This window comes from Zonotrichia leucophrys, chromosome 6 (assembly GCF_028769735.1).
Source record: "Zonotrichia leucophrys gambelii isolate GWCS_2022_RI chromosome 6, RI_Zleu_2.0, whole genome shotgun sequence".
Taxonomy (NCBI): Eukaryota; Metazoa; Chordata; class Aves; order Passeriformes; family Passerellidae; genus Zonotrichia; species Zonotrichia leucophrys.
This window is the reverse complement of record NC_088176.1, coordinates 15,900,476-15,927,820: the sequence shown is the minus strand read 5'-3', so window position 1 is coordinate 15,927,820 and position 27,345 is coordinate 15,900,476. Positions and strand designations below refer to the sequence as shown.

Genomic DNA, 27,345 nt, shown 5'->3' with positions numbered 1-27,345 from the left:
TTTTATAGCTGGTTTTAATTTCATGTAGGTGATGACAATAGTATTTGTGGGTCTGCTTTCAAAGTGTTTTACTTCACTGGAATGTCATGTTGGTATTTTGCATCAGATACCCCAATAATGACCTGTAAAAATTTATCAGCAAGGGAGTTTTTGTGCTTAGGTGTAAAATTTATCAGGTAGGACTAAATCCATTGTTAAAGCTCAAAAAAGGTGGAATGAACAAAACTTTTTAAACATTATCACATTATGAACTTTCCGAGTCTCCCTCTACAGTACCAGTTTCTAATGCAGAAGTGTTTTATGCTGATTTAAGAAAGCCTCAGAACTACTGAAGAGCTCTGACCTGTAGTAGGCAAACCTATTTCATTTATAATACATAAAAGATAAGGATTTCTTTTTGCAGAAACTATGCTGAGTATGCAGCTGAGAATAGAATACTAGCTGATTAAGGTGTTGTTCAAAGACAAACTTAAACTTTTAAAAGTAGTTTAATTACAGATTAAAATTATTAGGCTGTAATGAAAAGCATAGTTATCATCCTGAATGAAAATATTTTTAAAAATATATGAAATTAAGACAATTTCTCTCATAACAAAACCTTGAGATTCTAAAGCACACTTTCTGTTTTACTCATTAGTTTATCATATCTTTGGTCAGAAAATCTGTTGTTAGCAATTGAGCAAATTGTCAAATACAAACATTACCCTGAGACACAGTCAGTGAAATTGAAAAGTGGATAGAGAATGGCTAACACAATAAATCTGGCAGAGATATTTCAGATATAAATATACCTTTTAGTATTTTCTATCTCATGAGCACTGGATTTAATTGAGAATAACATCAGTTGATACTACCAGTTATTTTCAATGACTTGGAAAACACCTTCATATTTAAGAATAAGATTTAACCATCAGGGATTTAAGGTGAACATTATGGGTAAAAGTGTAGTTTTGCTGCAAAGCACAATGGAGAAAGCTGATACCAGGTAGCAATCAGAATCAGAAGGCCAGAGAAAGAAACACCTTGGGTACCTGTGTGTCCTCAGCAAACCACAAACTTGTAAAATGCTCAGATTTATTCTTAACTAGTGCATCTTTGTAAAATTTCTCCATTTTTATAATTTCCACAGAAGTAACTTCTTGTTGGGACTTCACTACATATGCAAGGAACAAAATACTCACAACACATTCAAGTTTACAGTAAGCGCTAGAGAAAAATAACACTGCAATTGCAAATCCATTAGGGACTCTTTTTGCCAGTTTCTAATTTGTTGCCAGAATTTGTCGTTAACTTGTGTTTTGTATTAATACCAAAATAACTAGTGACACTCCAAATACACTGCAGCAATTTATTAAAAGCTGCACTTTGGGACATTTTTCAAATCTAAGGTTGAATAACTGACATTTCCTAACTTTAACCTCTTTCACACAGAAGCAAAACAAGTTTAATTTAGCATAATTCTATATGCAAAATTCAAAACTGGCCTCTGACATTGTCTGAAATATAAACTTTCTTTGCACCAAGGAAGCTTTTGTTTGCTAGGAAGTTTGTTTTTCTAAGGTTAAACCTTGGTCAGCATTTTAGTCACCCCTGATGGTGGTTCAGGATAATCAGCTACTTAAGACTGATGGTTTGAACATCAATCTTAAGCAGCAAAGATCTAACATGGCCCTCCTGAGTTTTTATGTATCAAGATGTTGATATATTCCACATATATATGATATATAACACATGTATGTGTATACTAAACACACTACACATATATACACACACCATGTATAAATAAATATATATATATATATATAGTGCACCTATGAGGGCCAAAAATCTTTTGCAGCTATTCTTGTCAGTTAAGGTACAAGCACAATAATCAGGATTCAACAACCAAGAACTGGGTATGCCAAAACTAAAACATAGTCTGATACAGTAATTGTGCTTTTACTATTTCCTACATTTAATAGTGCAAAAAAAAAACCCGTCAGTAGTTTACTCTTTAAAATACTCTTAACTCTAAAAATATTTCTGTTTGCAACTAGAAAATGCAGTAGCTGTTTTGCAAAAACATGAGGTAAAATACTGAGGCCAAATTATAATGTTAATACTGTTTTTGTGGAACTGAATTATAAAATCAGCAGTTGTTTATACAACTGCAAGAAAAAAGCTTTAAAAGATCTTTTGCCAGGCATATTGGCAGCATATATGAAGCAAAGATAGTTAGTCCATTTGGAGCTCAAGCTGTACAGAAGTCAATGTGTGCCAGTAATTCTCTATGCTGGCTTGTTGGATATAGCACTTTACATCTGGGACACTCAAGAAAACTTTCATCAAGGCAGCTGGAATGTTTCAGGGGAGGACTTCTGTCATATGTGGTCAGCTTCTTGTCAAATACAGCTTGCAAGTCTTCTTGTGATTCGATATGTCCAGATTCCCGGAGTTTCTGGAAAAGGAGGAGCTTCACTGTAAGACTGGGACATGCATGCACTGATCAAACACTGTAGGAAAATATATTAAAGGCTTGATGGCACACAAGCCTTGGGTGTGTTCCAGCACTAAGGACTGTGCCCTGTTCACCAGCAACATGTGTGAGTGGAAGCACATTGCATCTTTGTCATGGTGCAACAGACAAAACTGGCTGAGACAGTGACAGAGAGTACAGAGTGTTCCCTGCTCAGCACCCTGCCTGTTCTGGAGCTGCTGCACTGCTCCTGCTCCGTGCCTGCTGCAGAGCAAAGCAGCGCCTGCCTGCCTTGCACAGGGCTCTGCACCTGGGGAAACAGACATAAGGGATGCAGGGACACTTACTCAGGTTTGAAACAAGATCCCAAAGCAAGATGTGTGTTTTTGCAAAATCCCTGACTGAATTCACCTGTGAGTTGAATATTCAGTACATACCAGGGGTTCCAGACGGGTTATTTTCTCCTTGGCCTTGCGCAGCTCCTTGAGAACATGGTTTAACTCAAGCTTCAGGTTGTGGCGATCAAGCTTCCCGTTCTCTAAGTCTGTGGTACATATCTGGATCTGGCAGCCCAACAAAGTGAGAACTTAAAGTCAAAGTTAGTATGAATTGGGAGGGATGTTTCCCATTTATATATTTAAAGCCAGTTTCACTCTGCAATAACATATTAAAACAGGATTAAAAGGAAAATTTAAATGAAAATTTAAAAATTGCTGTTGCTTTCATTACAGTGAAATTCACATGTCCCCAGTTATTAAAATCTCCCTTAGAAGAGGTACAGTTATTTTGATTGGAGGGTGTTTCAATTTCAAATAAAGAAAATAGAAAATATGCAATTATTTCTATAAGTATATCAAAAATATATTGCTAAACTTTAATTGGATGATTAGTTTTAGGATGTTTCCTGTGCCTTATCTGAGGCTTTACCTGTTTAATAAGTGATTGTGGAGAAAACAACATCAGGTTTGATCATACCCTCTTAGCAGTACAAGGTTACAGGTTTTCCTCCTGACATGTCAAAATTTTTGAAAGCATCAAGAGATTATGCGCAATTGAATATTCATGTCTAGCATTACTTTATTTGATATACTAATAATTCTTAAACGTGAAGCTAGTCTAGAAAAACTCTGTGACTAACACATTAAATATCAGCACTTTAGGACATAATTGTGTACCTGTTGTTCCAACAAAGCTATTCTTGTGTGTTCTGCCTCCTGTCTGAGCAATGATTTACGAAGAAGCTGCACCTACAGGGCAGATGAACACTTGTAACAAACAACATTCATATACAATAGTTAATAAGCTTAAAAAGAATTCATTTATAATGAGATGGAAGCAAACTCTTGCATTCCAATGCCAACAGCAAATGTGTGCCTGTTATGCAAGAACCAAACTCAATTCAAATCATTACTTCCCCAAGGAAAACCCTAGTGAAAAATTATTATTGCACTGAGAAGGGGGAATACAGGATGATGTTATTGTTATAAAAAGAAAAAATGGAAGCCTGGTGATTGCCAGGATGCTGACAAAAATATACTCCCAAAACCTATGTTTGTACTAACATGATATTTTATCTTAATAAAAACAAACTGTGATTTTTTTTTTAAATAAGAGAACAAGTTTAAGAGAAAGTACTATACTATAATGATTAAGTAAATGCATACATTAAAATATTCTCTGCTTTCAGCATGTATCACTTTTATGATAATGCTGTTGTTCAGCTTCAAAAAATAAAATAAAATAAAATAAAATAAAATAAACATATTTTAATCATTATTGACCAGTGAGAACCAGTCTGTCTTTAGAGAGCTTAAGTGTTGTTATGCTTTTGGCCTACTTTGGTGTCTAGTAAATTTTATTCTCATATTTCAAATATCAGTTGTATTTTAGCTGCCAGGTGACAGCAAATATTAGTGGTATTCCATAATCAGGAGCACATGATAAAATGATTTTTTAGCTTTCTTGTTCTCATTTACTATTAGTCTTAAGGATGAACTATATTAGAATCAATTCAGTATTTTCTCCCTTCTCTTTTGTGTCCCTTAAGACTAGGGAAATAAATTGATAAAGAAGTTTCATGTTTAAACAATTCAGTTTTAACCTCAAGGAATGAGTCTAGATCTATGTGAAGAACAGGTACCAGAGAGAGACATGGTCCATTTTGATTAACTGTGAATTTTTATCTCTCTCGATTCTTTGCTAATGATCTCAAACCTCCGAATCCATCCACTTACCTGACATAAAAGATCTTCAGACTTTTCTTTTTCTTCCCTGAGCTGTTCTTTGATAGTTTCATTTTCCTGTTCTAGTCTTTGTGCTTTCTCTTTCATTGTATTTTCATTTTCTTGAGTCTTCATTTCAGCAAGCCGTTGTGACTGCAGTAAGGCATTTAAACTCATCATTTCCCCTTGTGTTTCTTGATATGTCTTTTTAAGTTCATTGAGCTCAGATCTCAGCTGGGTTATGGTGCGTCTTTCGGTCTCAGGATCTCTCTTAGCAGTCAGAAACAGCTGGTCACAGCATTCTTGCTTTTCCTCTTGTGGGTGACCTTAATGAGTCAGAAATAATTGAGTTAGTAATGTGAAAAAAAACCCACTTAAAAATCAGAGCACTAAATCTTTAACAGCATTTTAAGGCTTATTAGTAGAAATTGACATAGCAGGCTATTGCACAGCTCAGATTAAAAGCAAACTTTGGTTGAAACAGCTTTCAGTATTTATAATACATCAAGTCTCCTTACCAATACACTCACTGTATATTAGTAGAAAACACAGTTCTTCTAAGGCCTCATGCATTATACTGACACATGGAAATCTGTCCCAAAGCCACTGGATTCCTAGTTCTGTTTTTAGGCACTTTAGGCAAGCTCATGGCATTACTCCCTCCCCAGAGATACCCTTGGGGATGTGATAGATTCTACTTCAACCCTTTTGACCAAAGCCAGACCTTCCACTGTCTTTTGCAGACCATCTTTTAGTAGGCCATAATTTACTTCTAAAGAGTCAATAGAAAGGACTAGGACAGTTCTTTTGATTAATAAATGCTTGCTTCCTGGGTAGCAACTATTACTTAAACCAGGGTTAGAAAATTTTTGCTTATAGACCCAAGAAAAGTTTAATAAGTAGGAAAAAATTAAGATGCAGACTGCAAAAATTCAGGAGCAATACAAAATATATGTAGAAGCAGAATGAGGGAGGGAGAATTTCACGGGTTTTGCTGATTTTTGGCACTGGAAGTTTTGTTACTTTGATAATTTTCCCATTGAAGACTTACCCTAATTATTCAAAGTGTAATTTACTAGGGAGAGTTTCCTGCTTCAATGTTCTCCCTTCTCTCACTATGAACTAAGCCCTATCTTCTCATTAGCAAAACTTTATAGGGCAGTGACATCCTCAGAGAAAGACTGAGTTTTTCCCCAGAAAAAGTTTTTTTATATATATTTTCAACCTGTACAGCTAAGTTCTTAGAAACCTGGATTTCTGCTACTGCCTAGCTGTTTGAAGAGAGGAACTTGTTACACCCTGACTTGAAGTCTCCTGGTTGCTCTTGTGGCAAAGCTTTGACTGCAGTAACTCTGTGCAACATTTTCTGGTGAGTTGAGTCTGCCTCCCTCTAAAAATACTGTTCATAGATTTCTGAACAGCACCAAAACAAGCTTGTGATGATATTTCAGTGTTTTCCAGAAAGAGTCAAGCAGCAATACAGAAACCAAGCCACTGCCCATGAATTACTCATGGCAAATCTGTGGGCATGCTCTTACTCCAAACAATGTTTGCTCTGTTTAGTAAATTTACCTTGCAGGTCAGTTACAGAATGTATGAAATCAATAATTTGGTAATAAGAAAAGCAAGTCAATGCCTTCTGGTTCTTCTGCTTAATATGAATTTAATTTTATTAATTCTGAGAGGTGTGCCTTATTGAGGAACTGCACAGCAAGGAAGTGAGCTGGAGGTGGCCAGATCTTTATTGTGAAACACTGCTCTGGAGAGGTGCCAAAACCTATCACAGGTTTTCTTGCCCTGTAACAACTGTTCAGCTGAGTAAAGAACATGGCAATCTTGAGTCATTTTTATAATATTTATTTTGAAAAAAGTAAATTTAAAAAAATCTGATCCACACCTAGCTAATAAATCCTTAATGCTTCCATTATGTCTACTGAAAGTGTACTTTGAAGGATGGGAGATGTACATCTATTTGCCTCAACACTTTCCACAAATAAAGAGGTTGCTAATAGAGTGTCAAGGCTGTTAAAACCATCTTTGAAGTGGATAAGAACAGGAAGTACTCTTGGTCAAGTAACATAGATAGATAACAGGAAGCAGAGGAATATTATTTAACCAAGTTTTACCATTAAGAAGCCAAAGCATTGAGAACAAAGCCTTGATTTTAAGTGTGCTAGAATTTGTTTTCAGAAAATTTAATTCCATTGATAATTATGGTTTGGGTCACATGTGGGAGTAAAAATGAAGTTGATACCTTCTGAATTTGATTTAGATTCCTGCTGGCTAACTATTTCTGCCTTCTGTTCAAGTTCAAAGATCCTTCCAAGCAGTCCCCTGACATATGCTTCCCGTTGCTGGTCATACAGGAGCCACTGCTGATTTTTCTCAAGAGCCTTCATAAAAAGAAACATAAGAACAACAAAAAAGTCTCTGGTAATTAGTCAGCTTTTAAAAGTATTTGTCTTATGTCTTCAAAATATTAGAAATTATTAAAGATATGCTAGATAAATCTGCTGCAAACTGTAATCTATACAAAAAATAAATAAATCCATCTTCATTTGGAAAGTTAATTCAGGATGCTGAGCGTAAGTTAAAACTGCAGCAATGGGAAAATTACTTAAAGAACAAAGGCTTTTATGAGTCATGCCTAGATTATGAAGAATTGACTTTTCACTCTCAAATATAAAATAACAGACCTTGAAAATGGAATAAAATGAAACTGTATCATTGCAATTTAATTTTTAAGAACAAGGACATGGATTTTTTAGCTGCTTGGCTCATTGACTTATTCAGTTTGGAAGGGACCTCAGGAGGTTTCTAATCCAACCACACGCTATCCCAAGCAGTGCCAGGTTCCCAGAGGCTTCCGAGTTGTCAGCAACCACTTGGTTCTGATGTTCTAAACAAGGTCTTTCAAAGATGATGGAAAATGTTAATTTTTTCTTTTGCAAGTTTTTTGGATTTTAAATTTAAATTAGTGCCTTCTGACAAAATCATTTTAGTAATTATATTTTAGACAGAAACATACCCTCTGAGGTCCCATACTACCCCAAAATGTACACGGTGATAATTTACATTCTTCTGCATCTCAATACAGATGGTTGAAATTTACAGGAAACTTACATCTTTCAATTGTCTTTCAATTTCTGTGCTGTTTGTCGCTTCCTGCGGACAAAGAACAACTTGTCAGTGTTGTTTAAAACAAATGGCTGAAACAGCAAAGCTACTCCTGCACAGCTATCAATCTCACATAAATAGCATAAGGATATCTTAAAAATTAAATCAGATGCATTTAAAAATTAAAACAGATGTGCCTTTTGTGTTTAAAGATCTTTATAGTTGGTTGCTGGGTTTTTTTGAAGGATCCAAGTTATGTAGAAAGCCATTTCAGATATTTAAAATAGACTCTTCTGCAAAATATGTGATAAAGATTTACGTGAAATTTATTCCATAAATTGCAATTTATGCAATTCATAGTTACATTAAAACATTTCCTAAGGAAACCATAATATATTTTTTGCTGAACTGCTGTCTTGGAAGTCCTGAAGGGTGTTCTGCAAAAAGGTTTTGAAAAATGAAGATATTTAAGGGTATTATTTATGTACACAAGAAGAAGTAAATGTTTTTTTCTGGTTTTGTATCCTCATACATTTGACAATGATCCAGACATACAGGAGGAGTTGGGGGAAGCCAGAGACCTTGATGCTTCTCTGGGATAACAGGAAGACTGTGAACATCTGGGAAATTGTGAAGGCCTGTCTGCAAGCACAAGGACAAAGTGCCTGATTTTCTGAGCCTGACCCCAGTACAGTGAGTATGACTTATGTACACAAATGAGTAGGAGACTTCTTGAGAGCCATCTAAAACTGGAGAGCAGTTACAGCCATGTTTCTCCCATTCTGACATGTAACTTCTCTGCAGGATAAAAAGTGATTATGAAATTGTGTAGGTATATGTCAGAGGGAACTTCAGTGAGAAAAAAATTGTACATTACTTCCCAAATCCAAACTACATTTCTTCCAACATTTTTCTATGGATCTTGGAACATGATTTACAACAGAATTTATAGCTGAAAAATACAGAACTTTGAATGCAATTATTAAACTTAAACACTTCCTAATAAAAATAGGATTTAGAGACACTGAGCTTGTTTCTATGAACATCAGAATCCTGCCTCAGTAAAAACTTTCTCAAAATTGTGTTATACAACTGTTGTTTCCATTTCAGAGCTAGTGTGCCACCTAGCCGTTTCAAGCAGCATTGCTAGACTTGTTTTCAAGTTCTCCAAGACATCCAGTAAACATCACTGTCCTCTGTATATAAATCAGTTACAATTTTAAAAGAAAACTATGGTTTTAAAGTAATACGTATTTTGGTGGTTTAATGACAAAAATATCATGAAAACCTGTTGACTTAATACACACTTTAACACCACTAATGAAGTTCAAAGTGTCTTAAAATTTAAAATAAATACGTTGCATTTAAAGTGGTATTTCTCAATAAACTGCATTATTGGAAGTAACTATCTATACATGTGTTACCATTCAAAAGTAGAAGATGGAGATATTCTGTTTTGTGTTTGGCTATAGCAGAATTTCTAGAAATTGCTCAACTCCCTATGGAGGGAACCAGCACCATCTGCAGGTCAAAAGCTGGAAAAGAAAGACTTGCAGCCACCTATTTTTAGGCACCTGTACGTAAACAACTTCCCTGCACTCCTCATGGAGTTACTAATGCATTTTCCAAAGATTATTAGAACAGAGCAGGGGTGGAAAAACAACTGCAGAATCCTAAAAGGACTTTTAAACCCTGCCTAGGGTTGGCACCATATCTATTGACCACTTCATAATGAGAGGAGAAACCCATTATTCCTGTCCTCTGCCACATTGAAGAATTTACCATGTGCGATGCCATAGAAAGTAAAGACAATTAGTTTTAACAATTGAGACACAAATGAGGGTTCATAAGAGCAGAGAGAAGAAAGACATTCTCATGACTGAAGCTGAATTGGGTGAGGAGCTTAGTTTGTCTTTCTTAGTGCCCCATGTCTCTCAGCACTGCTGCCTTCTCACAGAGCACACAGATCTGAGATGGCACAGTGCCTGCCTGAGCAGCAGTGGAGCATCCCAGCAGCATCACAGGTCACACTACCTGTGTGTGACCTTCAGCTAGGGACCTTGAGGACAGCAGGAGAGAATTCCCTCCCCAGTGTGCTGCCTGAAGTGTGCACTCTGACTGTTCCTCATTTAGAGCTCGATCTGGATACCATCTCGCTTCATACAAGAATATTTCAGCATGCAACACAGCTTGTAAGAAAATTTTTAAAATATTCAGTTTTATAGCAGGTATTGGTGCTTAGTGGGCACAAAATCCAATTTGCAATTGCAATATTTCTTCAGTCCTTACCTGAAAAGTACCACTGGCTTCGTTCTCAAGATTGGAGCATTTTGCCATGACTGCAGATAAATTACATTTTAACCTATTAATTTCTTCTGATAGAGAACAAAGTAACTGTTCTCTTCTTTCTGCTTCCTTTGTTTTTTCCTCTAGTTGATTTTGTAGGAAGGACACTTCACTAGTCTTGGTTTTGGACATAAGCTTGTCTTTCAGGTTTTGGATTTCTCTGTCCTTTTCTCCAAGAAGATGGTTGTATTTTTCTTTTTCTTTCTCAAGCAAAAGTATTTTCTAAATGAAACAGAATAAAAAAAAGTGTGTTAGTCTATGCATCAAATGCATTAGCAAGTACTTTGAGATTATCTGAGCAGCAGGGTCTAGTGGAAGGTGTTAGAACTAGGTGATCTTTAAGGTCTCTTCCTACCCATCCCATTCTATGACCTTATGATTCTAAGAATATCTCACTTTCAAAGTTCTCTTAGCCTTTAATTAGCTGAGAAAATTACTTATAACTCAAAGAAGACAATACTGAAGTGATCATCTGAAATCTATCAAGTGATAGTAAAACCAGTCTGAAATTCTCAAAACAAGGAGAGAATGCAAAGAACCAAGTTTCACAGGCTTGGTATGTACTCAGTTTTGAATAAAGATCACTACAGTATATGACCCTAAAACAAAAGCAGTACAAGAACTCCAAAACACTTCCAGCAAAGAGGTTGGTGCTACCTTTCTTAGTTTATTTCTTAGCATATTCGGTTGCAAGAGCCTTCTTGCAAATCTCATGATAGTGAGTTACAGAAGAGTTATAATAAAGCATTCGGGAGAAGCATCCTGTTTTCCATGTTATCTGGCCCTGTAGTTTCAAAATGTGTTTTAGCAGATATTTTCAACATGCACTCTTTTTCCAGTAGGCCTCCAGCACAGGTATTCATTACACACAATTAGTACTGCATTTAAGATGCCATGGGGCTCTGCATGGACATCAGATGTGATAGCATTTAATTCTGCTGAGAAAGGCTCATGTTGAAATCTTGCATGTTGACATCAAGTCATTAGAAAGAAAAACTGAAAGCAAGTGATTTTGAGGGAGCCCCAATTAGGGAGTGGTTGAACACCACCACTCACTGAAATTAAAATAGTGACACTAAAGGCTATTTGGTGTATCTAACACAATGGTGATTTTGCACCTGTTTTTCCTAGTTTATAGGAAACCAGTATTAAGTAACCAACACTGAGCCGACAGCAAACACCAAGAGAATCAGCAAATACACAGAGGAATCTAGCCAGAGCTGTGCATGAGCTGCCCAGCCATAGCTCATCCTTGGCTTAGGACTTCTCAACTGACGTTGTGGCACAGACACATGGCAAGCCCTTTCATAAAAAGAGTGGCCTAGAAATATTAATATGCCTAGTCCACATGAGTTGTATCCTTTTCTAGAGTCCATCTAAAGTTTCCCTGTCCTTCTGGGAAGCCTGACAGGCTGTGACCAGGTCACCTAATAAGTCTTGAAATTCTCTCTCTGCAACCACAGGTTTACCTCGAGTGATACAGTCATATAGATATACAGTGTACCTTTCAGTGTCTTAGTTTCTGCTCTTTAGATGCAATGGAAGAATAATGTAATGACCCAATTACAGTTTCATTTACCTATAGCTGAGTGGGAGCTTGACAATTCAATTCAAACAAACACTCTGCGATTTTTGGCATGTTCTTAATCAAATGTTATCAAACGTTAAACTCTTTGCAGGAAGTGCTTAAAAGCCTTCTCTGAGACCTGTTCCATTGGACACAGGAGGACAAGTCTTAATGGACTAACTGGCACCTGTGGCCTCATGTCTTTGTATTTACCAGCCTTGTCAGATGAGTATGATTTCATTAGCTCAGCTGTCATTGAAAAATACCTGAGAATGAAAGTGTGAAACTAAAAGTTTGTCTGGACTAACACTACTAAACCAGTTGTGACATCAAAAGTTTTGAGAGGAAAGGTGAGGCTCCTGCTGCCGAGTGCCGTACCCGTGGGACGCGGCCCGCGCTGGCTCGGGGAGAGCCCGGCTCACCTGCAGCAGCTCGCTCCTCTCCGGCTCCGTCGTTCTGCCTTTGCCCGTGGCCACCTCCTCCATGGACCTCCGCGGGGCAGCGCCCTCCCGCTTCCCCTTCTCGAGCCCTCCGTCAGCTCTGGAGCTGCCCAGCTTCACCCCCCCCTTGCCAATAATTCGGTCTATGGCGGTCTTGGCGTTCATCTCTAGGCGGCTGTACAAACCGAACGAGGCGCTACGGAAGAGCGGTTCCTTCTAGCGGGCAGGACAAGACTTCCGACAGCTGGAGGCGAGTGCAGGCGGCGCGGGCCTTCCCGGCTCCCGCGGGGCTCAGAGGGGCCGCGAGTCACGGTGCGGGGGGCACGGCTCGGCGGCGGCTCCGTCCGGCCCCGGCCCGTGCCGCTTCCGGGAGTTTGAATCCCGCGGCTCGGGGCCGTCACTTCCGGGGTTTCCGGATGGTGCCCGCGGGCGGCGGCGGCAGGGGCGGTGTCCCCTCGTGTCGCCGCCCCCTGGTGTCGCCGCCAGGGCGGTGCCGTCCCTACCCGGGGCTCCCGGACACGGCGGTGCTGGGCCAGCAGCAGCGGGCTCCGGGGCGGTGGAGCGGGGCGCCGTGGTGCTCGGGCCGAGCCTGCAGGGCCCGCTCAGTGCTCTCTCTTACGTGTCTGTGTCCTCATTCCTCCCTGAGCATGTGGGGTTTTTCTTCTCCTCTCCATCTACCCCAAATCTAATAATTTTAGAAATTACAAAGTAAGCTAGGTGTCGTGTGACCGTGTAAAAACTAGGCTGAACCGCGCTCACTTGTGACTCCTTTAGCTGCCTCTCCTCTCTCCCCGGGGACACGCGTGGCAGTGGCAGCGGGAACCATTCGGGTTTTTACCTCTGTTCACAGCTGAGAAAAACTGACTCTGAGCACGGGGGAGCTCAAAGCTCCTGTGCTTGTCATGTAAATGTTACCTAGGTCACGTTACCGCAGTGTTTGTGCACGTGTTTACGACAAAACATTCATATGCCTCCAAACTGTACAGAGTCTTGTCACTTTTAATTTATTTTTGCACGCATTTCCTTAATACTTTCAAATTTTTAGTTATGGATGCATATTTCAAGAATTCTACTATAAATCTATTATATCCAGGACGTTCCATGAGGAAGCCGCAGTGTCGTTCCAGAATCCAACAGGAGGGGGAGGACTCGCACTGTTTTTTTGGGATCAGCGCCAGTTTCTGACTAGGCTGGCGCGGAGACAAACCAAAAGCATTTGCCAACAATGAAGTTCTCAAAATTAGGGGGAAAAATATAAGCTATTGTGGAATTTCATACCTTGGTGTACGGAGAGGCAGATGCTGTTTAGATCGAGTTCTAGAGTCGCGCTTAATGTTGATGCTGCGTAACAGTTAACTCTAGCCTTGGTTTCTGACGAGAGATTTATCACGCAGTTTAAGAATAAAAGCAGCAACAAGAAAGTTTTTGCAGGATTAAACAGGATCCCGTTACGGGATTTCACTAGCGAGAGCTCTTTCTGTGCAGCACGACAGAACCTGGTGTCAATTTACAGGACTGGTTTTTCCCACAGCTTTGAGCGGCTAGTCCGTCATAGATCCACCCATAGACGACCTCCTTTGCTGTAAACCAGTAATTCCCTGCCTCCTCTTCCTGCTAGCATTTCAGTGCAGAAGGGCTGTGAAACTGAAGATTTAATTCCTTCGGTAGTAGTCAACATTTAGGGAAGAGGGAAACAATGCTTCGGGTGATTGTGGAATCTGCTACCAATATCCCTAAAACAAAGTTTGGGAAACCAGATCCTATCGTTTCTGTTATTTTTAAAGGTAAGCAAAACTGACATAAATGTAGCCAGAAGAGAAGTTTTGTGAAAGCTAGTGCCCTTTGTAAGTATCTGAAAATCTGGGAAATCATGTTTTCCTGGAATTACATCTGATGTAATTTTAGGGAAGACTTTTTAATTAGAGACAGGAGTTACCTGAATGAAGTTTGAACTGGGTGGAGCATATTGATCTGTTCTGAGCAGCTGTGCTTCTGTCTCAGGATCCACATTTTACAAGCTTTTCCAAAGGATTAACCTGTTGCTTTAAAAACAAATCTAATTCCGTGAATGAACCCACTTTTCATTCTGATATTGAAGATTACCTTGTTTTCCATCTGAAAATCATTCCTGCCTTGATTACTTTGAACAGGCACTGCTCACTGTCACACACATACAATAAAAATGTGATTTATTGTTGTTACAAGTAGTATACTGAAATAGCAGTAGTACTATTTTGGAAGGTATTTGATTTTGTTTGAGTTTGGTTTGGGTTTTTTTTTTGGTTGTTGTTTTTGGGGTTTTTTTCACAAACAGAATTGCACATCAAAATTTTGCCTGTTGAGATTATCTAATGACAAGATTATGGAAGGAAACTGTATTTTTCTCTTTCATTGCTCATCAGTTATATATAGAAGAAGGAGAAGATTGTGATAAAGCATTTATATGTAAAGCTAAATATGTTTTAGATGTACTTTACTTGTTGCCAACATTACCTCACTTGGCTAGACTAGAGGAACTTGATTTCTAGTATTGATTTATTTTTAAGGTGCCAAAACCTTTAAGCAATTTTGGATCATGTAATACATCAAACCAAACTGTGACAAACAGGCATCTTATCTCCTGGTGACCTGGTTTCCTAACTGTGCACTGAAATCCAAGTGCTGTTTTAAAGTGTGAAAAATCCTTGCAGGAGTTTGTCACCTTTAGAAACCAAATCTGAAATCATGACAGCTGTGGGATGAAAAAGGATGAGGCACTGCACATGCAGAATCTTAACTTTCAAAGTAACATGTTTTCAGATACATTTATTTCAGCATCAGAAAGATGTGAAATCATTCAATTTGCTTTAGTTTCCTCCTTTTTCTCAAGGTTTATCTTTTTTTTTTTTTTTTACCCACCCTGTATTAGAAAAAGTGGCAGAGCCTGTCTCAGTAGCTTTTGGAACTTCATGATTGTTAAAATATTATTTTACTTGCCCTGCAAAAAGTGAACATACTGTCATTTCTCTGGTTTGTTTCACATTCTGCTACTTCTTAAGTATCCATTTTCTTTTTCCAGTTCCTTGTCTCTCTGTTTTCCTGCCAGTTTTGCCTTTCTGTGTTGCCTCTGTTCCTGCAGTTTGCAGACTCCAGAGCTGGTTTATGCCTTCCCTTCTTTATGCTTATGTGTCTGTTGTAAACATTTGTAAACATTTCTTCCGTGGGCTCTAATGCAGCTCACTTTTACCTAGTAAATAGAAGTTACAGATTTTTTTTTTCTTCATTGCTTGATTTGTTTTTCAGTCCTTCAGTTATCCAAACATAGGAATTGGATAACAGACATTAAAGGAATGAATTTATATTTATCCTTTATCTACTATATCCAGGACATTCCATGAGAAAGCCATGTATGAGAACTTGTACTAGCCATGCACCTGAATTTGGATTTTTAATGCTCCCAAACATGCTTAACCAATGTCAGCTTCATAATTACAACAGGGTTTTAGTGGGATATTTTATTTCTCATTATCCTGCTGCTTCTGTTTATGTGATTTTGCTACATTCCAACAGTCTGATTTTTTGCTTCCTGTCCAGAGTGATTCAAGTGGGACAGAAAATACCAGGCTTTTACCAGCTATTAAGCAGCTCTGATTTAATTTGTAAGTGGAGTGCCTGCTACCCAGTGCAAGGACAGAGTCATATCTGAAATATGTTTGACTTCTAGCTGTTTATGTTTATAGATGGTTTTTTATATCCACTGCTGGTTTCCCCCTCACCCTGTTGATGTGTAGAGATGGGAAACCAATCTTATTTGGGGAAGAATATGCCAAAGGGCATTAATCTTTAACTTTTAACTTTAGTCCCTACCCAGTGTAAATCCTGGGGGACATAAAAAGCGCATTTGGGAGTGCATATTCTAGACTGGGAAAAACTTAAACATTTGCAGGACTGTGGCCATGGTCCTGCAGGAAATTTTAATGTTCTTGTTTGACTCTGGAGTATTCTTGGTGATGTCTTAGTGAACAGCACTCATTGACAGAAAATTGCTGTGGAAGTTGGCATTTCATTAGAACACTATTTGGTCAAATTTTGATTTACAGGGCCTTTGTTGATGTCAGGTTCAGTAAATTTAATTCTCCCATGGAAACACAATCTTTCAGTCTCAGACCTTTACAGACATTCTGTGAAGAAAAAACTCATGATCCTGCAACTGTTAGTATGAAAGAACTGCAAATGTTTTATATGTTAAGACATGTAAGTCAATATGGTTTCATCTATGAATAGAATAGATTTAATCCAATTTTTTAAACTAAGCTGGCTACAGAATGGGCAGTTAATATAATTGTCACAGTGATATATATTAGCTGCATATTAGGAGGAAATAGGCAGCTGTTTTAGTTCTAATGTAGCAGAGGAATTTTATGCAAGCATTTCCCTTTTTTTAAAACACATTTATGTCCAGTCCAATGGGATGGAACTTTTATTTACTTTAAGAAAAGCTCACAGTTCAAAGAGAACTACACCCTGAGAGTAAACGAGTATCGCTATCTGGAACTGGGTGCTGTTCTTGCAGAATTCTGAGTTTTTCACTCAATATGAGACAATTCATTGGTCAAATTACCATGAAAAACTGTTGCAATTTGCTAAACTGGCACTAAGTGATAATTATTAAATCAATATAATCATTCTGGTTTGTTAGATTCTTGTTTCACTGTGTAAAAATTAATTCAATTGCTTGTTTGTGCAGTCAATGCTAGGATATTTAGTGCTTTGATCGTTTATTTTGGCTGCCTCATTCCACTTTATGCAGGGACAACTGAGATGAAATGGCATTTAATTTGATTAATCCAACTTGATTCAATCTGTGCTTAATCTAAGAGCTTTTCAACAGGCCTGCAGGCCTGCAGTAGTTCAAAACTATTTTAGTTTATATTTCAGTGTGTGGAAGAAAATAGTTTAATAGAAAATAATTAAACTGGATATAAATTTTCTGTTTTGCAGATAGTTAAATTATCTACATTTAATTTCAGGGTTTTGGAGGTCTGCCCATTTGGTCCTACAGTTGCTGCCATCATGCAATCTGAATTCTCCTCTGACAAAAGTTTTATGGGATACTTAGTTAACAGAAATATGATACTGTCTTAAGTCTTAGACTTAGGACTGTTGTAAAAGATAATGTTTGCTTCTGCTATTCCCCATCTGCTCATGTTGATTAAAATTGCTAGTTATAATAGAAAAAAAAATTAAGATGGAAACATTAAGTGTTTTGCTATTCTGTAATATTTTTAATGATGAACAGTTATTGTTTAAACAGCTCATCTTAATTTTTTTTGGACACTGAGCAATTAAATTCTTATTACAGTCTTTTCCACCCAAGAATATTAATTAGCATGTTATATTATAAGGTAGTATGGTGCCTCCATCAAGATAAAGTAAATAATGATTTTTTCTACAGTACCACAGTTACTGTAGCTAGTTTTTAAAGAAACAAGTATAGCGTGTTTTATCTGTATCCCTTATAATTTCTTTTTTCATGGTAGGGTCACACAAAAAATGGTGACTGGCCCTATTGCACAATTTATCCTATGTGGTTTAGTCTTGGTTGCTAAAGCTGCAATCATTACCAGCAGAGGAAAACAGCCTGAGGAGCTGAAACTTTTGTGAGCTCCTGGAATAACTGAGCAATCCACCTCACCCGCTGTGGCAACGGGCTTTTTGATTGGAAGAAGAAAGAGCTTTGCCAAGAGCTTAAAACAAATATCACCACCACCCAGTGCATTAAAATACCGATAAAAGTGTCATAAAAAGGAAGTCAGTAAAGAGACAGGAATATATGCAAAGTATTTCCTTGAGGAATGGGAGTGTTGTACTCTGACTAAAATTACAGCTAAACCCAAAGTAAGCTGTGCTTCCCAGTGTTTTTTCATCCAGCTTTCACAGAGATGCAGAACAGAAAAAGGTGTTTTTCTCAATGTAATCTAGAATATGCATATTAGTGGAAACATAAATCTTGCTTTTGTGAAAATGGATAATTCAGAGTGGAAAATTTAGCACCTTGTTAAGAGTTGTTCTGACTGTTGCTCAAACCAGAACTCACAGTTACATTTTAGCTTAGGCAGGGATCATAGGACTTTTATCCATTAGTTCCATCAGGATCAGGTCTGTAATTTACTATCCTTTTTACAAACAGCTGTAACTGTTCCTTTTTTTCACTGGCAGTGGAAACATCTTTTCATCTCCCATGTTCTAGAGGGACTTGGAATATCCCTGCCCAACCCCAGTTATTCTGGGATCGCCAGTTTTGAAAATGCTTTGTCTCCTATTAGATAGCATAAAGTTGAATTTCTCTCACTAGTTTGGTAATTAGTGCTTTGTTCTGCAAAATGTCAGGCAGAACATGTCAAAATGTATGGCATGTTATGAAAGCACTTTGTCCTACAATGTGAGTCAATATCCTGTATGAATTGTAGACAATTCCTGTTACATAAATGGGAGTCAGTTCTTGTAATTTGCAGCGTGGGCTGATTTTTTCAGTACATCCCATTCTCATCCAATAAAAGGGCCACCACAGCCAGCAAGCCTGACCAGTGGGTATATGAACTTGCCCATTTGGCATATCTTTGCTCTTGCTTCCCAGGCTAAGTACAGTCACAACTTCAAATACCAAAAATGCATTTATCTTTACTGGAGTCTTTAAAGACGTGGAGTGTGTCTAAAGCTTGGACTTCTTGTGGTGGCTGAGCATTTTGGAGATCAGCAGCTGCTTTACACCCTGCACTTAAATGTGCTTGTTATCACTAATATATGCAATCTCTGTTTAAAGAGCTGTGTGTCTGTCTGTGCTCTTTTGTGCTTCTGAGTGTCAAAAGACTTGTCCTCCATTGGAGCTAAATATTGTAACTGAGCAGGAAAAATACTGCCAAGCTATGTTTAATTTGCACTACATCACACGTTCTCATGATTTGTAGCTTGCCCAACTGCAAATTTTACCATGAAGTATAGAAAATTTGCAATTTTTGTAATTTTTAGGTAAGTTCAGTGAAGTCCTATCTACATAACCTCTGGAAACCCCTTTTCTGGAAGGATTGCATTTCCTCTTACATACATGTATATTTCTTCTAATATTTGCTCTTTAAACCAGACAGTGCTGACGTTGGAAACATATTTCCTTAAGAATTTTTTTCCATGTGATTTTATTCCAGAGCTAAACATTCAAAAATATTTTGTATCTCACATGTGGTACATATGTAACACATTTTCTCTACTACTTTCAAAAGTAGTGCTTTACTGCTGTCGCTTAGAGGTTACTGTTTGGTTTGATATCTCCAAGTCTTTTAGTCTGTCTTTTTTCATCATTATTGAAGGTGAAGCTAAGGGTCATAAAAGGTTGCAAAATCTAAATATTTATTTTGCTTTTTGGAAATACAACTAGCTGTGCTTAAACAAAACAATAAAAAGCCTCAACTACTAAAATTGCCCAGGGGACTTCTTGATTGTAAACCGTGCAACTTCTGGAAGAGGTAAAAACAATTGGAACATTTGGTTTTAAGTTCAAACCTTCTTTAGAAAAGTGAAAGGAAAAAATGTTATTATTTGGTAGTGCTTTAGCAAAAACAATAATAATGCTTTGTTTATATTTGCAGATGAAAAAAAGAAAACAAAGAAAATTGAAAATGAACTCAATCCTGTTTGGAATGAGGTAATATTTTTTAAAATAAATCCCTGGTCATTTCAAGACAATGCTTGTAAAGTCATTAGGTCAGTTTAAACAGCTGAGCAGGTTGTTGGAAAGGGATCTGGTGCAATGTGTTCTGTCCAGGTGTTAGTAAATGCAGGTGAATGGATTCATCTTGCACCATATATTACAATTCATTAGCAATGTGTTAATGTAAAATTAGATGGATAACTGATGAGTTTTGGCCTGGTTTTGTTCCCACTTTCTTTCCATCAAAATGATACTCAGCCATTGTTTAGCCACGTGTATGGGAACATAATGGGATCACTTATTACGTACCAGGAAAAACCATACAGAATTAAAGAAAATTATGTATTGAAAGTCCTCATGGTTTATTTGTAGGCCTAGTCTTATGTTGCATCTTCAGGAATATTTTTCTTGGGGAAAATGTTTTTTTCACAGTGTTTTTTCACAAAGATAAGTGAAAGTTAAAGATTTTTCTTACATTTTGTAATTAGAATTATAAGAAAAGGGAACACACAACTATTTGTTTAAATTCAATAGCAACTTAGTTCAGCCATTATTGGAGAGGAATGACAAGACAATATGTATGTTAATGTGAGGAAGTGGAACTGCAAAAGAAATGATGATTCACTATTAAACAATTTAATTTTGCTATTGATGCTAGTAATTAGCAAATCAAATACATGCTATGAGCTTTTTTTACTTTACTTTCACAAATGTAAGCTGGATTTGGTCTCTCACTAAATGCAAACTTTATTTCTGAATAATTTTATTGTATCTGCTACTCTGCTGCTAATTTTTACATAACTTGTCATTATAATTTGGGTTTGATTTTTTTTTTTTTTTTTTTTTTTTTTTTTTTTTTTTGTTCAGATTGTTGAATTTGACTTGAAAGGAATTGCTCTGGATAATTCATCTTCCCTAACAATTATTGTGAAGGATTTTGAAACAATTGGACAAAACAAGTATGTTCCTTCTTTCCCTCTCCCTACCCTCCCCCACCCCAGTATTAAACACAACTTTCAATACTGAAGTACAGGGAGAAAATGGAACTGATAGCTGGTGTTTGCTGTGCTCTCTCTTTTCTGTCAATGCCAAGTAGTGTTCTCTGTTGCTATTCTGAAAGGAAGTATGATATGTCATCGTTTCTTTTTTTCATGGCAGATTTCATGTCTCAGGCAAACATTCATGTTTACTCATAGTAGCCCAACTCCATTGTTAGCTTTTCTTTACTACTCTCTACCTCCTCCCAATATGTGGATCCTGGTTTTTACAACACTCTGCAGCTCTGTCATAAAATCAGTGTGAATCAAGCCAGTGCCCTCAGGTCTCTCATTCTTGAGATTCCTGCAGATCAGTTAGGCAGGAATATATTGCATGCCTCTGACTTTAGGGAGATCTCAAAACTTGAGATAGGAAAGCTTATCAGTAGTCAGACTTTTGTAATGGACTTTATAATGTATCAAAAACTACAGTGATTATCTGAAGCACCTAAAATGTTTCACTCTGTACATGGGTTCAAAGTTAAGCAGTCATGTGGTTGGTTTTCTTCAAACTGTATTTTAAAATATCATCTAGACTCATGTTTGTAACTCTTAACCCCCAGTTTGAGCAAATGCCTATTTTTGGGTTTATGCACAGAAAGTTGTTCGGACCAAAGCCAGAGTAGTACCTTCAAAGTAATGCTCTTTGCAAATAGATCCTCTATCACATCCACACATTTGCAATGTGTGATGAGTTTGGAAGGGATATTGGCAGGGAAACAAGATAAGGGGGTGAGAAGTGAGAAACACATGAGCAGGCATCCTGATTTTAACATGATAATAGGAAAGAGCATCTTGTAGTTCTTTTAAAGACACAAAACACTGTAACAGCAGAAGAGATTTGATATTTATGAACACTCACATTTAGATGAAAGAGTACATGAAAGGAGGGAATGTGGAATAAGTTTCTCACCTACCAATTGCATGTATGCATAACCTGTATTTCTCTAGAATTACTGATTCTATTTCCTGATTTGGAGAGAGATTTAGGACTACCATATCAAAGACTTGCTGCTTTTTCATGGTATCCTCTTTTAATACTCAAGAAAAAGTCAATAGATACATGTCTGAAGTGCTGCAGCGTTTCAAAACAGTGCTCAGTGGAAGAGTGTGCAAATAACACGCCCATGGTTTGTCTGCATGGGAAGGTGGAGCACAGTGCCTATCTAAGGTCCTTACTATGGAGAGCTACTGTAATGACAGTTTAAAAACCCAGTGTTTGCTTCTGACATTGACAAGTAGACCCATTAGCTTGGGAGCTGTGTTAGGTGTCTAAGCTAAGTGGGATTTGAGTTGAAATCAACAGTCTTCCCTTTAGAGATTCATGGTTTTGTATATTTTATTTAAAAATCTAGATTTAATTTGGATTTAGTTTTTGAGTGTAAAGAGCGTGTCTAGGGGCCTCTGTTGCCCGAGAACAAGCAATGAGAAGAACCTACACCATTTCTTTGGCTCTATTTTCTTTCCTCTGGAGGAAAACACGCAGTGAGGATTGCTGTTGTTGCATTCAAAGCAGTGACAACTTTTTCTCAAATGTTTTGCTCCTGTCTGTCTGTAGCCATAGGCAGAGCCCTGGTTTCTCAGGCCAGCCTCCCTCTGTGCTGCTCGCTCCCAGAGCTCCTGGCCAGCACGCTCTGCTGGCCCATGCTCTTTAGTCCTGACTACTTGCAGACACCTGCTCTGTTCCTACGCCCAAGAGGTGGCTACAGAACCTGTGGAGCAACAGAGCAGAAGATTGCAGTATAAGATATGATTTTTTCCTGTTCCTAAAAGCTGATATAACTTTTCATCCAGTCTGTTTTTAAACATGCCTGGAGGAGGAGTACAGTGGATGTTATTCTGCTTTTGCACTGTGCCAAGGCACTGAACTCATTGCTTTGGCATGTTTCTGTAAATTAAGCCTGAAAGAACATTTGGATATTTTTCCATTTCTTTGTTTTCCAGGAGGGAAAATTTACTGCTTCATTTACAGGATCACTAAACTTTTGCAGATAGGTTAATGAGTTCTCTTCATGGAGAAAAGTCACAGTAATTGGAAAAGATAAATAAAGCAAACCACTGTATACAGAAAGAACATCATAGGAATAAACCAGAGGATTCGTATGATTCATGCTTAGTTAGAATTTCTGGCATAAAGATGTTTGAAAAGAGAACACATCTGTTTTCTATTACATCTAATACTGTTAGTAGAAAGATTTCAAATTCTCAGAACACAAATCTTTCTGCAGGTAAAAAGTCCCAAAGACCTCACAGTAAAGTCAGTTGTCCCTTGAAGTTAAGAGAATGGGCAGGGATTGTGTGCTTCCCCATGTCCTTTGTGTAGTTGGTAACCTAGTGAGACAGGAAAAACAGATTGGGCACACCCTTTGCTCTAACAGAAAAATGCAGCTGCAAATGAGCACTACAGCAAATTATTTAGTCATTACTAAGGATTTCTCATAGTTAAATAATTTCCAGATTGTTTAAATCCTCCTACAGCCGTGCCCTTTTGTGTGGATTCTTTTCCACATCAGTGTGACTGTACATAGTTGCAGGATTTCCTTGTATCCACTGTATGCAAGATCCAGTTTAAGATTCAGTTCTGGGCTTTTCTTTCTTGTTCAAAACAAGAAAGAAAATAGTTTCTTTTCTAAAGTTTGTTCTTGCAAAGAGTATTATGAAATAAGTAAAGATAAAAGAGAGGTTTTTCTTAATGAAAATAATTAAACATAGCAGGAATAACAGAGGGTGGGTGTTGGGTCTTGTAGCATACTTTGTAATGAAATACACACACTGAGAAAGAAAGGCTGAGTACACTAATTGTAACTGCAGTGTAGAATCAAGTTGCTGATGAGAATAATATATATAAACCTCTGCCAAAATATACCCTTAAAAATAAATGAAAAGAATTTAAATTCTCGACTCTTTAGTAATTTAAGCCTTGGGGCTTCCAGTAGAAGTAGCATGTAAGCAGCTAGATGACATGATAGGCTGAAGACTTTAGTATATATTGCTACCTTCAAACCAAGAGGAATAATAAAAAGTTTGGTACTGTGAGTTAGTTCCTGATCCAGACATGGGTGTGGAGTTTCACTTCACTTGGTTATTTAGGCAGCTAAGAGGAAGTGCTAACCACAGCACTAACGGATTAATTAGCTTTGGCACAAATGCCACTCAGTGTTTAGTAGTTGATCATCGGTAGTTCATTGATTTCATGCTTATAAACTAGGTGTTTTCCTTTGCTCACTGGGGGGAAGCTGTTGTAGGCCTGGTAAGGTTCAAAATCAGCTTCTGAATAGGGATTTTACATTTATTTTTTTGTGTCATCTCCAGTGGTAGACCAGAATGTTTGAACTGCTTGCAGAACAGGGGTTTTGCTTTACTCCTGCAAAGCTGGAAAAGTTTAAGAGACCAGACTGATTGGGCATTATACTTGTGGAAGTCTTAGGGATGGCCAAAGAGGTACTGAAATATTTAAGAAACAATACTAATTTGTTTTGGTCTTCTGCTAAAAAAGCTGATGAATAAAAGGTCAAAGGATGCATTAAGCTATTCCAGTAGCAGAACCTGTCCCATTTGATGGTCTCAGAAGATTAGTGTGATCTGGAATTAAATGGACAAATGCTGATCTGCTCAGGCAAGAGGAAGAAAGCTGGAATAGGTCCATCAAAGAACGGTGTCCTTTGATGATGAACAGGTGGTAGAAAGTCTTTCCAGCTGTGCTGGAAGGAAAGGAGTCCTTGTCATCTTGTAAGTCATGGCTTCAGATGGAGGTCACATGCAATCCTGACTGAAGGTGAAGTCTTAAGAGTTCAGAGGAACCCAACAACTTCACAGTAGCCATGCAGAGAACTGGGATCTAGTTACCTGTCAGAGGGAAGTATAGGAGCAGACCTTGCAGCAAAGCACTAAACATCAATGAACTGCTGATGGACATGACCTCCCAACAGCTCCTAAGGTCTGATGTAGCTGACTTAGCCCAAAGATTAGAGACCTGAGAGAAGCATGTCAGAAAAAAGGCTTTCTCTAAGACTTGTACAAAAGTGACTGAGGATGACTTTGAGACGTTCCTTGTTACTTTGAAATGTATTACTTCAGTCATTGAGTAGCTTATGATCAAAACCAGACTGGGCACAGTCATGAGTAACCTGTTCTAGCTGACTAAGCTTGGGCAGAGGCACTGGACTAGATGATCATGAGTGATTCCTTCCAACCTCATCAGTTCTGTGCTTCTGATAAGGGAGAGGTGAAACATCCCAAACCCAGGAAGCAGGACAACTTTTGGAAAGGCAGAATAGTGCCCAAAGCTTAAAATTTGGCTAAAGTCTAGAAGTAGACGAAGAGAGTTTATAGTTTGAATATTAAATTTCTCAGTCTTGTTAGAGTGGAAAAAGACTGGAGACTGTTGTTGCCAAGCCTACTAAAGGAGGGGGAAATGAAGGCATGTAAATAGAGGGGCAATGTATAGAGGCAGCTGGTTGCAGGCAAGAAGTCTACGTAACTGATCCCCTCTTCAGTCTGCTGAAGGGGATCACTGTTTTAAAAACAGTTACTAGGCATTCAAATGTGTGCCGTTATCATTTGTGCAGGGCAGATGAAGATGTAGAAATGGAAATGTACAGTGCAAAATTTGAAAAGCACTACAGGTGAATGGCAATTCTTGAGTTAATGTCACCAGATGGGAGGGTGTGGTTGCTGAAACATTCATCCTGCTGATTTGAGATTACTTTGGGTGGCTTCTGAATTCTTTTGAAGTCACTCCATAAGCTCCAGTAAGCTTATATCAAATCAAAAGGTCAAGTCTATATAAATTTTCTACAAATGTGCATAGGAAAATACTTTCTCTTTTTTTCTCCTTCTATGGCACCTCAAAATATGTAAGTTTCTGCAGCTGAACAGAAGTTGTGATGTGTAAAATCCGGAAGGTTTATTTGGAGGAAATTAATGTTTTATATATAGGTATCCTAATGTACTTTACAACAAATTAATTTATGTTCTTGTAACACAGTATGCAAGAGTAGCTATAATAGTGTTCTTGCTCCATGTGAAAAAATACCCTTGCATCCTTAGCTGCTCCATGAAAAAGCTCTGTGACTTCAGGGGACCTCAGTCACGTTCTTTGTGTACAGATCTTTTTTTTTTGCCTTGGCAGCAAAGCTGGTATTTTATTTGTGACACATGATCTTTGAAATATTTACAGGGTAAAATTATCTTGGTTTTTTTTAATTGAAAAAAATCTCAGTTATTCCAGTAATCCACTTCAGTATGGGAGTAAACTGCTACTACATGCCATGGGAATGAAATACAGTGCCAGGTATCATGAGACCAGTACCACACTAAGAAATTTTGCCTAAAAGTAGTCTCTTGGGCTAAAAGTACATGCAATTTTCATCTTTCTGGGAGAGGGTGGGAGGGACAGATGCAGTCCCAAAGTAGGCAGAAGTAGACCCAGAAGAGTCCATCCATATCAGATCCCTCTGAAACCTTCCTTTGGTAGACTGCTCTAGAACCATTAGAAACATTCTGAGAATTTAGAAGTGAGAAGATGAACCTATTCCAAAATGCAGAATTATGAGCAAGAAGGTTAATTTTGTGGTTCTCTAGTAAGCACGTGGATTGCATTTGTTCTGTTTCACTGTTTTCATTAGAAAGATGTAGTTGTGTCTGGTTTTGTGTCTGTTTTGTGAGGTACAACAGCTGTTGTACCTAGTTTATGTTCACTGAACAACACCAACACCAACACCAACATTTGAGTGTAATAAAACAGAAATAAAAAATTAGCAGTACACAATCATTACATGGCATTTGCAATAGTCTTTTGTTGTGCTTTGAGTTTTCAAGTAATGGCTGGAGTTACTTTGTTGTCTAACAGATGCTAGCAAAAGAAAAATGGTAATCCCTGTTTGATATGTATTTGCATTCTAACAATGATTTTTATTTAATTCCAGATTAATTGGCAGTGCATCCGTAGCACTGAAAGATCTTGTAGGTAACCAAAGCAGATCTTTTCCCTTCAAACTCATACCTCTACTGAATGAAAGGGGACAAGAAACTGGAGTGAGTAACTTATATTTTCTTATTTTGCTGTATTCTTGATCAAAATGCTCCAGCAACAGGGCTAATATCAATTTAATTCTTGGAAATGTCTAGCAAAAGCTCCAGACAGAGGAAATCTATAACCAGACATAATTAAGTCTATACAATTTTGTTTTCTCTGTATATATTATATATTTGTGTTTATGTGTTATAAATAATATGGACCACAGAGTATGCATGGAAATCAGCCTGATGTTGAAAAAGTGCATTTTCCAAGTACCAGATGGAGTTCCCACATGCACCTTTTTGCCATATGCTTTGTAACACCTGCCTGTGTCAAAGCACATGATCAAGTACATGTTCACTGCCAGCTGCCTTCAGAAAGTTACACAAGAACTTGCTGAACTTGATTTAGCACATGTTTAGATTTCAATGGTTATTAACTTAGTTATTAATTAAGTA

The 27,345-nt window shown here is 37.7% G+C and overlaps 2 protein-coding genes across 3 annotated transcripts in view; one reads left to right on the top strand and one right to left on the bottom strand.

Moving 5' to 3' along the window:
- Positions 1-917: 917 nt before the first annotated feature.
- On the bottom strand, positions 918-12,473 carry CEP55 (centrosomal protein 55). Its single transcript, XM_064716727.1, has 8 exons — positions 12,130-12,473; positions 10,084-10,362; positions 7,801-7,842; positions 6,932-7,070; positions 4,690-5,003; positions 3,631-3,702; positions 2,893-3,018; positions 918-2,437 (listed from the first exon to the last, which is right to left on the bottom strand). Exons 1-8 carry the CDS (start codon positions 12,310-12,312, stop codon positions 2,231-2,233), a joined length of 1,362 nt encoding a protein of 453 aa, XP_064572797.1. The 5' UTR covers positions 12,313-12,473; the 3' UTR covers positions 918-2,230.
- A 191-nt stretch (positions 12,474-12,664) lies between these two features.
- The window catches only part of MYOF (myoferlin), a 62,376-nt gene continuing 47,695 nt past the window's right edge, over positions 12,665-27,345 (top strand). The window contains exons 1-4 of one of the 2 annotated variants that reach the window (XM_064716288.1): positions 12,665-13,931; positions 19,770-19,825; positions 20,699-20,790; positions 26,796-26,904. In XM_064716288.1, coding sequence (XP_064572358.1) covers positions 13,844-13,931; positions 19,770-19,825; positions 20,699-20,790; positions 26,796-26,904 — 345 coding nt within the window. In that variant the 5' untranslated portion in view covers positions 12,665-13,843. The remainder of the gene's footprint in view (positions 13,932-19,769; positions 19,826-20,698; positions 20,791-26,795; positions 26,905-27,345) is intronic. The other variant, XM_064716287.1, reaches the window with a different exon arrangement.